The sequence below is a fragment of the Nerophis ophidion genome, linkage group LG02, assembly GCF_033978795.1.
Source record: "Nerophis ophidion isolate RoL-2023_Sa linkage group LG02, RoL_Noph_v1.0, whole genome shotgun sequence".
Taxonomy (NCBI): domain Eukaryota; kingdom Metazoa; phylum Chordata; class Actinopteri; order Syngnathiformes; family Syngnathidae; genus Nerophis; species Nerophis ophidion.
Window position 1 is genome coordinate 16,839,033 of NC_084612.1, and position 15,210 is coordinate 16,854,242.

General features: G+C 37.7%; 1 protein-coding gene across 1 annotated transcript in view; it reads left to right on the top strand.

Moving 5' to 3' along the window:
• atosa (atos homolog A) overlaps positions 1–15,210 on the top strand; it is a 73,258-nt gene that overhangs the window by 39,860 nt on the left and 18,188 nt on the right. The window contains exon 2 of the mRNA XM_061878074.1: positions 8,850–9,034. Coding sequence (XP_061734058.1) covers positions 8,850–9,034 — 185 coding nt within the window. The remainder of the gene's footprint in view (positions 1–8,849; positions 9,035–15,210) is intronic.

Genomic DNA, 15,210 nt, shown 5'->3' on the forward strand with positions numbered 1-15,210 from the left:
TCATGTTTTTTTTTTATACATGCACGCCTTCAGGGTGTTAATGTGTGCATGCTCTAAGAATTCTCCCTCAGAGAAAACCGCAATCTGACACAGACCATTGTGATTTGGACTTTAGGCGCTGGTTATGTAGCGGCTGTTTTCTCTTTCTCTCTTCATCATTGATGACTTCCAGCCCCATCGTCATCCATCTACGTTTCTCACCTCCTTCACAGAGCATCACCTTTAGCCCAAATCTCCCAAGTGCAGAGCCAAGTGGTTAGAGAGTAACCGCCCCTGCTTGCACTTGTGCAGCCTGCACATAAACATGGAGGAGTTGAAGGACTGTCACCTTCAGCTATCACCTTTGTCATATATTACCACAGCTTGTTTTATTTATTATTTTATCATCGTGCGGTTGTTGAAGCTTTTGGAAAACAATCTACACGATCCACCTCATTCAGCCTGTGCATTCAGCCTACAGCTGGCGAACAGAACACAATCTCCCCCCCCATATACACACCCGGCCCTTCTTGTTTTGTGTTGAACTGCATCGCTCTCCACGTGCAGCAGAAGTAGCATGGAGGAGGGGTTCCCCTGCAGGAATGTGTGTGTGTGTTTTTGACTGGCTGGCGGATTGCACTAGAGACTTAGCACATAGTGTTTTTGACGCCAGCTGTGAGAGACTCCCTGGTTCTAGCCAGACTAATGTGGTGGAGTGTACTCTGGATGATTGCGTAGAGAGAAAAAAAAATCTCCTTTTTCCCCATTTTGTTTATATTATACTTGTCAAATAGGCTTTTATGGCAGTTTACCTTTTAGTATTGCAGCCTGGATGTCTTTTAATTGGATGGAAGCCAACTTGTGCTATTCCCCTAAGGGGAAGGTCCAGATTTAAATAAACTATAGGACCATATGTGCAATTAATCATAGGACCATGTTACAGTCACAAAAACACAACACCGCAAGACAACAGTAGCACTGGTACATTACACCCCATGTATGAACAACAATATTTACAATCTTTTTTTACTCGAAGGGCAAACGCACTCTTTTGGAATTTTGCCTATCATTTACACAATCATTATGTTAGACAAGAATATACATACAAAAGTCAGCTATCAACGGAGGTAATGGGAGTCGCTTGATTTCTGCCTGAAACGCTCTAAAAACATCCAAAAATGTCCAACGTTTGTATACAGGTTGTGAGTATATATGTAGTGTAGTAACAAGCACATTCATAGTAACATTTAATGTTAACTTATTTTGATCATTTGAAGCATATGGCGGCACATTTATTTATTTCAACAACAATAACAACAACATGTACTACTAATCATGGCAGACTTCATGGGGAACAATGACTACTTTGTGACAAATGATGATCCAGAACCATATATTTTTGAGCCTGAATATATGGAGGATGAGCTGAAAGTTTAAGAAGCTGAGTGATAAACAGGTCCAGCACATAGTACTTTTGCTAAGTGCTAAACAGGAAATACGAACTACGAACAAAATAAAAAAATAATTAAAAAAATGTCTTCTCTGATAGGATGTTCACATCTTCCTGTTTAGCTAAAGAATTAATCATAATCCTCATGCAAAAACTAAACAAACGTCTTTTCTTGTCTATCTCGCCATCTCCGGGTCAAAGTTGAATGTTAAAGTTGACCAACTTCTCCGTTTCTGGCCACAACCTTCAGCTATACAAGTGAGAGGCATTATTTACAATATAGAGTATGTCAATAGCTGCATACGCGAGATAACTGTCTGTCCACGGCGCCGCTAAAAGTATTTTCTCTGCATTAGCGCTTATAATACCACTAATAACTTGGTTTATATTCAGTTCACAATGTTAAAATTGAGTTTTGTTGGCAGTTTTTGAAAGTTTTTCAAGGGTTTTATGGCCGCAATAAAGTGCTTCCGATAGTTGCATTGCTGGCCACCTCGTACTTGCCGTATTTTATGAAATACAATGCATATAGAAATGGAAAACATACATTATTGTCTTACATAGGGATTGTGATTGAAGGGCACAATTCCAGAAAAAGTGCAGTTCCCCTTTAAGCAATATTATAGGCAAAATAGGTATAGGGTGAACAGAAAAATACAGAATAGGTGTAGTGAATCATATTTGCGATACTCAGAGTGAAAGGCATGCCATCATAATGAATGATGTAAGGATTATTTGTGATGTAGGAGTTGCTTGTGAGATGTTAATAGGAAATGTGTATGCAGAGTTCAACAAGGTTTGATCAAGTTCTGAGCCACATTGTGTCTTTGATTGGGTTTTGAATTGTTCAGACACTTATTTTTCTGTCAAAAGATTTCATCAGGTGTCAGCATAGTTTTGGCAAGTGACAAATGTAGAATCCTTGGCAGAGGTCTGCACTTTTCTGAGTGCTCTTGTTTAAATTAAAGCTGCAGAAGCCAGAATGTATGTCTAGTCCTGCTGCCCATAATGTTACAAGGGTGGGAGGGGGAGCTGGTCGTTAGCCTCTTTTTATGCAAAGTCACCACAGTTTGTATAGCAAATTGATCAGCAGCAATGAATAGACAGTGCTGCATTCACATGCGAGTAAATGGAACAGATGGAACACTCATTCAAAATGCAGATGCTGCTTACACGCCTCTGTCACTAACCACCGGATCACTTCACAAAATACATTTGTTTTCTATGATGTTGGACTCTACAGAGGCGATCTCTGCGCGAAAGGAATGAATAGTACACTGATTCGGCCAGTCCCGCCATTTCGTTCTTTTTTTTTTTACCTTTTAATTATGACTTGGCTGCAGGACAGTATATTTTTCGACACAGATTGAGCCTTTGTTTCCTGATTATTTTGGCGGTATCTGTATTATGTCACCTCATTTTGACTTCCGGGTCACACAGCTTGCGTCAAATCAGAAATCAACAATTGGCAGATTGCTTGCTATCAGTTTTTATCCATTTTCCAATTGTGCACAAAATTGGACATTGGAAAACCAGTTTATCCATTTTTAATTTTGAAATATTAAATCAGTTATTTTTTTAAAGTTTTGGTATTATTTTGAAAAATGAATGAATAAATCCATCCATCCATTTTCTGCCGCTTATCCCTTTTTCGAGGTCGCCGGGGGTGCTGGAACCTATCTCAGCTGCATTATACACGGATTTGTAGAGTACCTTTCTGAGAGCATGCCGCTTGTCAGCAAACCTCCACTGCCAGCGCAGAATCACAGATGAGCTCCCCAACCTTCCTAAAATGACTTATATGATTCATGCTGGTGTGGTTAGGGATAGTGCTAAAATGTTCTTTATAGTAATGCAGGGCTCGAATTTTACCGCGGCAACCACGGCAAGTTCCGCGACCGCCCTTGTCTTTCGCCGTAATCCCCAAACATTGACCAACATTTGCGGCAAGAACATGCCGTGATTGTCCTTGACCTTTTGTTAATCCACGAGAGATGTAACAGTAAACGGTATAATGGTAATTTTCAATAGTAAGACTGTTTGATTTTTTTACTAATGAAAAAACGTCATTTATTATGCATTTTCGGCAAGAGGAAGTCAGGCGCATGTGCAGTAGCTGTGTTTGGCTGGATAATCATGGCGTACCAACGACATCGACTTTGCTTCGGAGATTTCCTTCAGAGTAAACGAAACCAAGGGATTGGTTTAACGTAATCTTCCCTCGCTTCCCGCCGTACGTTTAAGAGCGCAGTGCTGTGTTTGGATGGAGACAGGTGTGGACAATATTTGAGACACTTGTCCCCACACTAAAAGTTCCCGCACTAGAATTATACAGCGAAGGAGAAAACTATTTGACGTTTTGCAGCAGGCGATGTGTTGTGAACATTGTCACAACTTGTTTATAAAGTCTTTACTTTGATTACTGGGATGTTCACTCGTCTTTTATTTGACTGGAAACTGTATCAGTGTTCAAATAAAATCAATACTGGCTATAATGTTTTGTCATCTCATCGAATTGAAAGCAGGCTGTGGAGATTGTGCATTCGATGTGAGAGGGATCACTGAGTTTTTTTGTTGGCCAAACTGTTGTACTGTAACACTAGTGAGGCGTTGGAGAAGAACAAAGCTTGTTTACTAGACTTCATCTCCATTAGCCAGACTGTTTCATGTTTTATTTTGATATCAAAAAGTAAACAAATATGTTTTTTTGCATTAATTTTGTTTTTTTCATGTCACAAGGGTGTTACTTCAAAAATCATTCATGTGAGACTTAATTTTGTTAATGTTTTATTGTTTATAGGTAAATATTATATGTCATATTTCTGCTCATACTCTTATTGGATCTGTCCCAATACAATCTACATCTACATATAAAAATGTACATCACTTAAAAAAATCTCTCCATCAAAATGTAAAAATAGAAATAAAGGCATCATGTAATGACAAAAAGCTGACAAGTTGATGTTATTAAAGAATAAAAAACCCTAATATTTGTCTATAAATATATGGATAATATTTATCTATAGTCTTTTTATTAGACATTACAAATGACATGATGCTATTACGGTCACACCCCAACACTACTTTACCTAACAATCAGTAATGATGATTTCAATATTGATAACAATAATCTTAATTATTACTTTGGCCATAATCGGCATCCCTGGTTCCCCTACATAAACACTATTTTTTTAGGCCTGGTAATGACGTACAGTTGTCCAATAAGTTTGCCATTGTTAATGTTCAAATAAGTCATAGTCTTGGATCTTTATCTGTACTTATTCCACAATACGGGCGGATCCACCTCGGTACAGCCTTTATACATGCCCACTTTGTGGTTGTGCCTGTTTGTGTGGGAATGAGCAGACAGTGACCCCTGCCACTGCACTGAGTTGACATGAAAGAAATGTATTCCTACTGAAGCAACCAAACTGGAAAAGTTGTCACACACTCTTAAAGAACTAGCCCTTTTAAAGCTTAATCAACAGAGCACACAGTGAGAAGAAACCTCTACCCAGGCTTGAACTTCCATTCCATCCATCTTCTTCCGCTTATCTGAGATCGGGTCGCAGGGGCAACAGCCTAAGCAGGGAAACCCAGACTTCCCTCTCCCCAGCCACTTCGTCTAGCTCTTCCCGCGGGATCCCGAGGCGTTCCCAGGTCAGCCGGGAGACATAGTCTTCCCAACGTTTGGCTTGAACTTCTATTACGTAATCTGTGAATGTAGGATCTTAAAAGCTCTTTTTCTCAAACAGGGTTGTCAAACAATCGGCCCGCCACCCGGATCAGGCCCGCAAACAGGTTTTTCAACAGTTTTTAATGTCTTAGGGGGTCCCACAATAGTGTATTGGAAAGTGTGATGGCCTAAATCTAGTCTTGATGATGGAATTTGGACTCTTTAAGAGTGCACATAAAACCTCTTATTTTGTGTGTCTCTACATTTAATCAATCCCTCCATGATGTCGCAATGCAGCGATTACGCCAATTAATGCAAATTTTATAGAATAGAATAGAAAGTACTTTATTGATCCCTGGGGGAAATTCACGACCAAAGTTCGCTCACAATAAACAATAATAATAATAAATAATATATGACATCCATCCATCCATTTTTTACCGCTTATTCCCTTTTGGGGTCGCGGGGGGCGCTGGCGCCTATCTCAGCTACAATCGGGCGGAAGGCGGTGTACACCCTGGACAAGTCGCCACCTCATCGCAGGGCCAACACAGATAGACTGACAACATTCACACTCACATTCACACACTAGGGACCATTTAGTGTTGCCAATCAACCTATCCCCAGGTGCATGTCTTTGGTGGGAGGAAGCCGGAGTACCCGGAGGGAACCCACGCATTCACGGGGAGAACATGCAAACTCCACACAGAAAGATCCCGAGCCTGGGATTGAACCCAGGACTGCAGGACCTTCGTATTGTGAGGCACTAACTCCTCTGCCACCGTGAAGCCCTATTATATATAAATAATATAATATATATATATATTATATATATATAATATATGAATATATTCTACATATATTCTATTCTAACCAATCTATACAACTTTTCCAATCGCCACACATTTTGGCCAATCGCAGACATGTACACCAAACAAATTCGTCTCAGCAGCACTCAAACACAATGTAACTGTTGAACCAATCACGTCTACACTTCCTTGTTTACACTAACAGAGACTCATTAATTCACTAATTTAATACTGGTCATTAGGGATGTAACAATAAACTAAATTAATGATGAATGCGGTAAAACTCCAGACGGTTAGTATTTTGGATTTAAATGAAAATTATCAAAAAAAAAAAGATTTTTTTTATTAACTCCAGAATGCTAATATGAAAATGAGACATTAAAGTCTTCCCGCACTTTGATAAACTCAGACTAACTGACACATGCTTGCGAACTTAAATGCCATCCATCCATCCATCCATTTTCTACCGCTTATTCCCTTCGGGCTCGCGGGGGGCGCTGTTGCCTATCTCAGCTACAATCGGGCGCAAGGCGATGTACACCCTGGACAAGTCGCCACCTCATCACAGGGCCGAACTTAAATGCTAAAATGAAAATGTAGAGAGATGAATGTCTTTTCCCATAAAGAAACAACATACCCTAATATAAACTTATACAAACACATTGCTGTGATCAATAAAACTATTCAATTGTACACATCTCTTCATGTATGTAATGATTGTTCTATACTTAGAAGAATACAAGACAAACGTGTTTTTGGTTGATAGATTGTTTTACAAACTTTGAACGCTTGTGTGTAAACATGCCAGCAGATTGAGCACACTATTAGTTAGATATGTAGGAAATACAGTAAGCCTAAATTTAAACTTCATGAATGAGGAATATATTTTATACAGTATCTCACAAAAGTGAGTCCACACTTCAACGGTTTTTCTAAAGTACGGGTATTTAGAATACCAGAAATGTAGTTTGGATATACTTTAGGGTAGTCAATATACACCTGGTACACAAAATGTAATTTCCTTAATGATGTGTTTTAAGAATATTTGTATTGTTGACTTGTTTTCAGCATACATTTTTTTTTAATTGTGAATATTTTGTTTTTCTTATGTGAATGCTGAAATATTGTTTTTAGTCTTTTCCTTACAGTAACACACGTGTACTTAGTTGTGGCTGAATAAACCCTCACTTGCACATTTTTGTGTGCTGGATTGTTAAAATGCTTTTCACAGTAATTTTGTCTATATTTTTCATTAATTATTAGTTCTTCATAATTATAATATAAAAATGCTGGAGGAAAAATCCTAACAATTTTTCCAACTTTCAATTTGTCCTGCAATTTTATAGCAAAAAACACTTAAAAACTGTATTTTTGGAGAAAAACTTTCCCAGGCATTTATCAAAACGCTTGTGACATCCTAGGGTGACTATTGATAAATTGTTGTTAATCTCCAACAATTTTTTATTTATAGGGGTGTAACGGTACGTGTATTTGTATTGAACCGTTTCGGTTCGGAGGTGTACCGAACGAGTTTCCACACGGACATATTAAGTAGCGTACCGCACGTTGTGTAAACAATGCACACCGAGGCACAACACACGGCATGCTAGCAGCGACCGGGCTACGATAGACTGACCATACCTCCTCTTTTCACCGAATATGTCCTCTTTTGCGGGGCTGTCCTGGTGGAATTTCTTAAATGCCTCAAATGTCCGGCATTTTAAGTTAGGGTTGCGTGTATTTTCAATGTACGTTCAGGGTTATGAAGGGGTTAAAAACAAAACAAATTGTGCACGCAGCAGCATTCGTGAGGGAAGAGCAGAGAGAGCGAGAGAGTTATGATAAACGCGCATGCGTCGCCAGGCTCTGCTTTTTACCCATAGATTTATCAGATTTAATGTTTTATTATATATAGCATGGGTGTCAAAAGTGTGCCCTGGAAGCCACAGCTATTGTTTTAAAGGCCCACGGCACGTTCTAAAAATACTGTTAAAATAAACAAAAACAAACAAAGTGAAATAAAAAGCTTAAAGGCTAAATGTAATTTAGAAAAAGTTGCAACGTTGACTAATAAAACAAAGCTGTTTTTTTTTTCTTTCAAACGGTCATTGCTCAAAACAAAATATTGAATCAAAATCAATGTTATTATGAATTCTTGACCTATCCAAGGTTCCGATTACTTCACATCAAATATTCCACTAAGAAAAATATTTTCGGTGGAAGATTTTGCAAATTTGGTAAATTAATAACCAAAAAATGTATATTTTGTTGTTTTCTTACTGTACCAAAAATGAACCAAACCGTGACCTCTGGACCGAGGTATTTACCGAACTGAAATTTTTGTGTACCTTTACACTTCTATTAATTCATGATGCAAAGAAAGGATATTTTGTTAGATTTGTTGAAATCATTTGCTTTTTTTGATAAGGGTTATCAAAAACAATGATTAAGAATTCATAAATCACGAGCCTATGCAAAGATCATTTAAAAAATAAGCCATGAAACATAGCAACTTAGGTTGCAAAATGATGCATTTTAGGCGGCAACAATCAAAAAAAGGCTGTGAATCCTGGAGGACTGTTTAATGCTAATGAGCTGTGTTTGTCCACACCAGCCCAACCTTACAAAAGGTTCTTCCTTGAAGTGGTGGGCGTAAACATGGCGTGGGCTTATGCTGTTGGGTGCGGTTCAAAGGCGGTATCATGTCCATGGTAATAGGGGAGTTTCGGAACCCAGAACTTGAAAAGCGATCGTTTTGAGCACATCATCTCTCAGAAGTGGAGCAAAAAAGTTAAGCGGAAAGATTCTCCCAAATTTATTGCTCGTAAACAGACCGTAGGGACACGTTTTACTGTTACGACATCATTAATGAGTCCATTTTTGCTTAATAGGGGACTTTTAATGCTTATAAATGCTGTTACTTTGTGTTTTGTAGACGCTACAGAGGAGTTTTTCGAGTACGACGCGGAAGAGTTCCTGGTGTTCCTAACTCTGCTCATCACAGAGGGACGGACGCCAGAATATTCAGTGAAGGGCAGGACCGAGGGGCTGCATTGTCCACCAGCACAGTTGGCCATGCCACCTCTTCACAAGCATGAATGCAGCGATAAAGTGCCCCAGGTAAGACAAGCGCAGTTTAAGGCTGCAACTAATGATTATTTTAATTGTGGACTAGTCAGTAATATTTTTTTTGATCAGTCGACTAGTCAAACAACTATTTATACGTGTTTGAGGTCCCAACTTGATTGTAAATCATTTTCAAAAGCTATTGTAGTAATTTGTAGCAAAATAAAAAATATATTGCTTAGGACCTAAGCAATGTATGGTTTGTTTTTGTTACAATGTGGCCAGGGTTAAATTGAAACATTTTTGCAGCAAATTCCTAAAAATACTAGACGGCTCCTGTTGTAAAGAGGAACCTGGACCACTGTAAACACATTAGCAGATCTTTGCATTGAAATGTTACCCTTGCTAGCAAACATTAAACCTGTAATTTACATAACCGAGGTGTTCCCCAGGGCACCCCTTTGAGTCCTCTTTTTTTGGACAATTACAATTTTTTTTCATGATCTGATTTATGTAACTAAGGTGTTGTTGTTGTCTGTAGCTGGTTTACTTCAGATACAGTCAGTCGTCATTTGTTCAATGTATTTAGCTATACTAATAGTGTTCCTCAAGTTTTCCTTTTCGGGCCTCTTTTTTTTCCGTAATTTGGGCTATTTAACCAAGTTCAGTTAAAAAAACCTCTGAGTTAATATACTAGCAGAAGGTCCTTAAAAACAGTTGAGTCTGGCACCGTGGTCCTTAGCTCTCTGGAACACATTTTACCGAAATATCCCTGACCTATGGTTTTAATTTACTACATCAAGCTCATTTCAAAAGTGAAAAAAAATAAAGACTGAAGTGCAAGATATCCTGTAAACATGATGTTCGGTGCAAAAGAAATATCAAGTATAGGATAAACTTTTATTTATCCCACTACAGGGAAATGTCATGGTTTCAGTGCAAATTTACTTACAAAAAAGTAAACTATAGAAACTATTTCAGAATGATAACACTATTATTGTACTCATTGGTATTAAAACAGTTTTTATTCCTTACTGTCAGTTAGGATTATTCAACTGCATGCTATTATTTACATAAAGGAATAAAGGTGCAAACATGAACATTAGTTATCATTGTCAAAACAGCTGCTATTATCTGCCACAAAGAGTAGAAGTGCAAACATGAACATATCTTAATAATTTTTAAAAGTAGTGGGAGATACTACAAGTGTGGGTATCAATACCAAGTAGGTAATTATAGGGGCACTATCAATACCATTAATGTTTGTAAACAATAACAAAAAACACAAAAAAGGAATTTGTATTAATAACAAAAATATCGATGTAATCACGTTAGCAAACCGATACGATACGCCCATACCTATACTGATTCGCCCACGCCTAATATTCAAAGATTAGTAGCTTGCTTAACCATTTTGGTGCTTACATCTACTAAAAAAGTGCAAACTACCTAATTACTACTGTTACTTTATGTAAAAACCTGCATTGCAATAACGTAATTTCCCCATTGTGGGATGAATAGAAATCTATCCTATCCTATCATTTCGTGTGAGGATGGATTCAATCAAATAAATCTGGAAGTAACATCCAATGCATATTTTACACAACTTAAAGGGGAACATTAGCACCAGACCTGTGTAAGTGTCAATATATACCTTGATGGTGCAGAAAAAAGACCATCTATTTTTTTAACCGATTTCCGAACTCTAAGTGGGTGAATTTTGGCGAATTGAACGCCTTTCTGTTTATCGCGCTGGAAGCGTTGACGTCAGAATGTGACGTCGCCGAGGTAACACATCAACCATTTTCATTTTCAACACATTACAAACACCGGGTCTCAGCTCTGTTATTTTCCGTTTTTTTGACTATTTTTTTGGAACCTTGGAGACATCATGCCTCGACGGTGTGTTGTCGGAGGGTGTAACAACACTAACAGGGAGGGATTCAAGTTGCACCACTGGCCCGAAGATGCGAAAGTGTCTGCCGCCAGACCCCCATTGAATGTGCCAAAGTGTCTCCACATTTGACCGGCGATGCTAAGGCAGACATGGCACAGAAATGTATGGATAACCTGCAGATGCATTTGCAACGATAGTCAACGGAATCACAAAGGTGAGTTTTGTTGATTTTGACTGCCAGCTAATCGATGCTAACATGCTATGCTAATCGATGCTACCATGCTATTTACCGGCGGTGCTAAAGCAGACATGGAACAGAGATGTATGGATAACCTGTAGATGCATTTGCAACCATATTACGTTTCCTTCCACCCACATTTAATGCAAAAAAACCACTTACCAATCGACGGATTTAAGTTGCTCCAGTGTCAAAAGATGCGAAAGTCCTGATCGTTTGGTCCACACATTTTACCGGCGATGCTAATGCAGCTATTTGGCCATGCTATGGCTATGAATAGCGGCAATAGCTATTCGCTCAATAGCTTCAGTTTCTTCTTCAATATTTTCATACTCCAACCATCTGTTTCAATACATGCGTAATCTGTTGAATCGCTTAAGTCGCTGAAATCCGAGTTTGAATCCGAGCTAATGTCACTATATCTTGCTGTGGTATTCCCATTGTTTGTTTACATTGGCAGCACTGTGTGACGTCACAGGGAAATGGCCAGTGTCTTCGCAGAGAGCCGAAAATAAGGCACTTTAAAGCTTTATTTAGGGATATTCCGAGACCGGTAAAATTTTGAAAAAAACTTCAAAAAATACAACAGGCCACTGGGAACTGATTTTTATTGTTTTTAACCCTTTTGAAATTGTGATAATGTTCCCCTTTAAATATATAATTACATACATAGGTCTGTGGGGACTGTAGCCGCAGCATTAGTTGTTCAAAAGTAAATGTTTACAAAAATTTACTTTGGGAAAAAAATGTATGTTGTGTAAATAATACAAAAACATATTGCCCATTTTAATACATTAGTTTTAACTGAAGTTTACCTGAAGACAACATGGCAGCGGGGTGTTGGCGTTTAAGGTGATTATGAAATGAACGTCGTGCTGGCATGAAACATGGTCAAAGTCAGGGTCAAAGGAGATTTATTTATATAGCATCAGACTACTGCCCAAAGTGCTTTACAGATTAAAACAGAAAGGTAAAATATAAAAAAATATCATCCAACTCACAATAAGAACAAATAATTTTATGTATAAAACATTGTGTAAAAAACTAAACAAAATGTAAAATATGAGGAATAATAAAAATCACAATAAATACAAAATAATCTAAAACACTTAAAAATGGATAAAAAGAAAAAAATGTCCATACATATTTCCAGCCGAGCTTGTGTTGAACACCAGCGCAAATAACTTGAGTTTTTAAAGAAGATTTAAAAGTACAGTATCAAGAGATGTTGCCATTTTGAGATGAGCGTTCCAAAGTTTAGGGCCTGTCTCTTCTGGTCTTTAGTCTCGATCTTGGGCATTCCAAACAACACTGGTCAGATGACTTTAAAACTTTGACCGGGGTCTGCAGAATAAGTTGGTCAGATTTGAATGGTGGAGTCAGCTCATGGAGAGATTTAAAGACAAATAATAAAATAATTGAACTGAATCTTAAAAACAACAGAAAGCCGGTGGAGAGAAACCAGTACAGGAGTGATGTGCTCCTGTTTTTTTCATTCCTGTGAGAAGGCGAGCAGCTGTGTTTAGGACCAGTTGTAAGTGGCGAGTGGAAGACTGACTGATGTCAATGTATAAAGAGTTACAGTAGTCCAAGCAGGAAATTATTAGTGCATGTTTCTAACTGTATTTATGCGCTGGTAAGATTGATATTGTGGAGTAGTCTAAGCTGGAAGAAGGCAGTTTTTACCACTGAGTGTATTTGTTTGTCAAAAGAGTTATGAATAAAAACACCAAGACTTATTGCATAAGGCGGTAGTAAGACTATAGTGGACCAAGAGCACTGTTCAGGGCAGAAAACAAGATCTGGCTTGCCAAAAATTATAAACCGTTTTTTTTGTTTTTTTTATTAAGAAAATTAATAGACATCCAGTCTTTTACTTCCTGTAGGCACTGAAGTAGAGCTTCAGGCAAGTCGGTTTTGGAATTACTTTTTAATTTTTTTATTTTTTGTACTTTCCAGCTACTCAGGCAAATCATATTATTGATGTAGATGCCCATATTTTCTGTACAAATTTACTTTACAAAATAGAAGTGTGGGATACTTCTCTTATTGCCTTATTTTTATTTGACTTTATTAAATGGATTTATAGTGTTATTTGGTGCAGCCGGACCAGAGCAAAACGGGATAGAAAGAGAAAAATAAGGAAGAAATGAGGGGAAATTGCGGGGGTAAGCGGGGATAAGACAAAGATTCAACAACAATAACTCTGTTTTGGAATTACAAGGTAAATAAATCTGGACATCATCTGCAAAAAAAGGAAAGGGTATTTTAAGTTTCTTAAAAATGTATCTCAATGACAACATGTAAAGGGAGAATAAAACTAGGCCCACAATTTATCCTTGAGGGACCCCACAAGTAAAAAATACCTTTTTAGAGGAAAAATGTCCAAGGTTTAAAGTAAAAGACCTGTCTGTCAGATAAGCCTGGAACCACTTTAGAACAGTGCTTTTAAAACACTGATTCAAGATTCAAGACGAGATATTGTGGACAACAGTGTCAAATGCTGCAGTCAGTTCTAAAGGACCAGCACAGCCGAGCTACCAGCGTCAGCTGCTAAAAGAAGGTAATTAAATTTTTATAAAAGAGCTGTTTCTGTGCTGTGATGAGATTTAACACCTGATTGGAATTCTTCGCAAATCTCATTTAAAATAAGGAATTTTTCGCAAATCTCATTTAAAATAAGGTGGCACTGCAGTTGAGTATAAACCACCTTCTGAGTTTGACTTTTCAAAGTTTAATGACTGCTTTCTTATTTTTATGAAAAAGTTCCCACACTTGTGTTTGGGTTTAGATTCTATCTCCGGTTACTACTTCTGCCTCATGATTAACTTTGTATTATAGGTGGGGCTTAGCAGTATATAATAACTCTATGGAAATACAGTAGTACCTCAATTTATGAGTGTAATTGGTTCTGTGATGGCGTTCTTAACTGAAAACAGTTGTATCTTAAATTGTTTCCCTTAAAAATTATTTGAAATCAATTTAATCTGTGCTTTACCCCTTAAAAAGAGCACCATTTTCACACAGTCTTAAAAGTAAAAAACAGGTTATAGATACAACTATTTTATGTAAAACATTGGAATTATTTTATGTAAAACAATACAATAGAATATAAAAGGATCAACTAGTAGTTGTGTAGTGTGATGACTAATAATGTACAGCATTTACCTTGGAAAACAGAAATCTACGCTATCTACCCCCAGCTGCTTCTCTGTCAAACACATCAGCAGCAGCTTGTCCATATTTTCATGGATAAATGTCTGCAATTTTAATATTATTTTATTGTCCTTGGCTGGCATTACTGACTCATTCTGCTTTAGTATAGTGCAGACTTTTTCACCCAAGTTAGCTCTGTCATGTTTTTGAAGGATACTTTCTTTAAATCAATGAATATTTTCCACTTTTTCTTAGCATTTTTTTTCACACTCACTTTGCTGTATGTCAAACTGTAGTCATATGCTAATACTAGCGAATAAGACCAGATGTTTTGGGCGGATCTTACAGGGTTCACTGTGACATTGGATACGTCAGCTAATGGCAGGGATGCTTGTACCTCAAATGTGTGGTTGCAACTTAAGGCATAACAATTAGCCATGTGGTGTCTTTTGTGCATGATGTCACTAAGATGACATATCAAAACAACACTAAATTAAAGTGCTCTTTTTGTACAGAACGCTACTACAAGAGTTTAAAACAAATAAAGTGCACTTTTTTGCATGATTTCACACAAGTTATTTCAATAACTGTTAAATAAAAACGAGCTGCATAACAGGAAATCAAATCGTTATGTGGTAGGTTACTGCGGATGTTATCTCCTTATTTTGTTGACTATTTTTTTCATACGTTGTTGATGTGGACTTGGTTGCCTCGGCATTTTGTTGGTGTGGCACAGAATGGAGATTTTGAAATGCGAAGTAAGCACTCTTCATTCTCTAGCAGGTGACTTTTCAAATGATGCTACATATTAGCAGTAATGCTACTTTTTGTAGCAACGCTTCTGCCCCACAATTGACAATTTACGGTTGTCCGTTTGACATATTCCCACTTGAATCCAAACCACCGCCAGACGATGGACACCTTTCTGTTTTTCTTGGA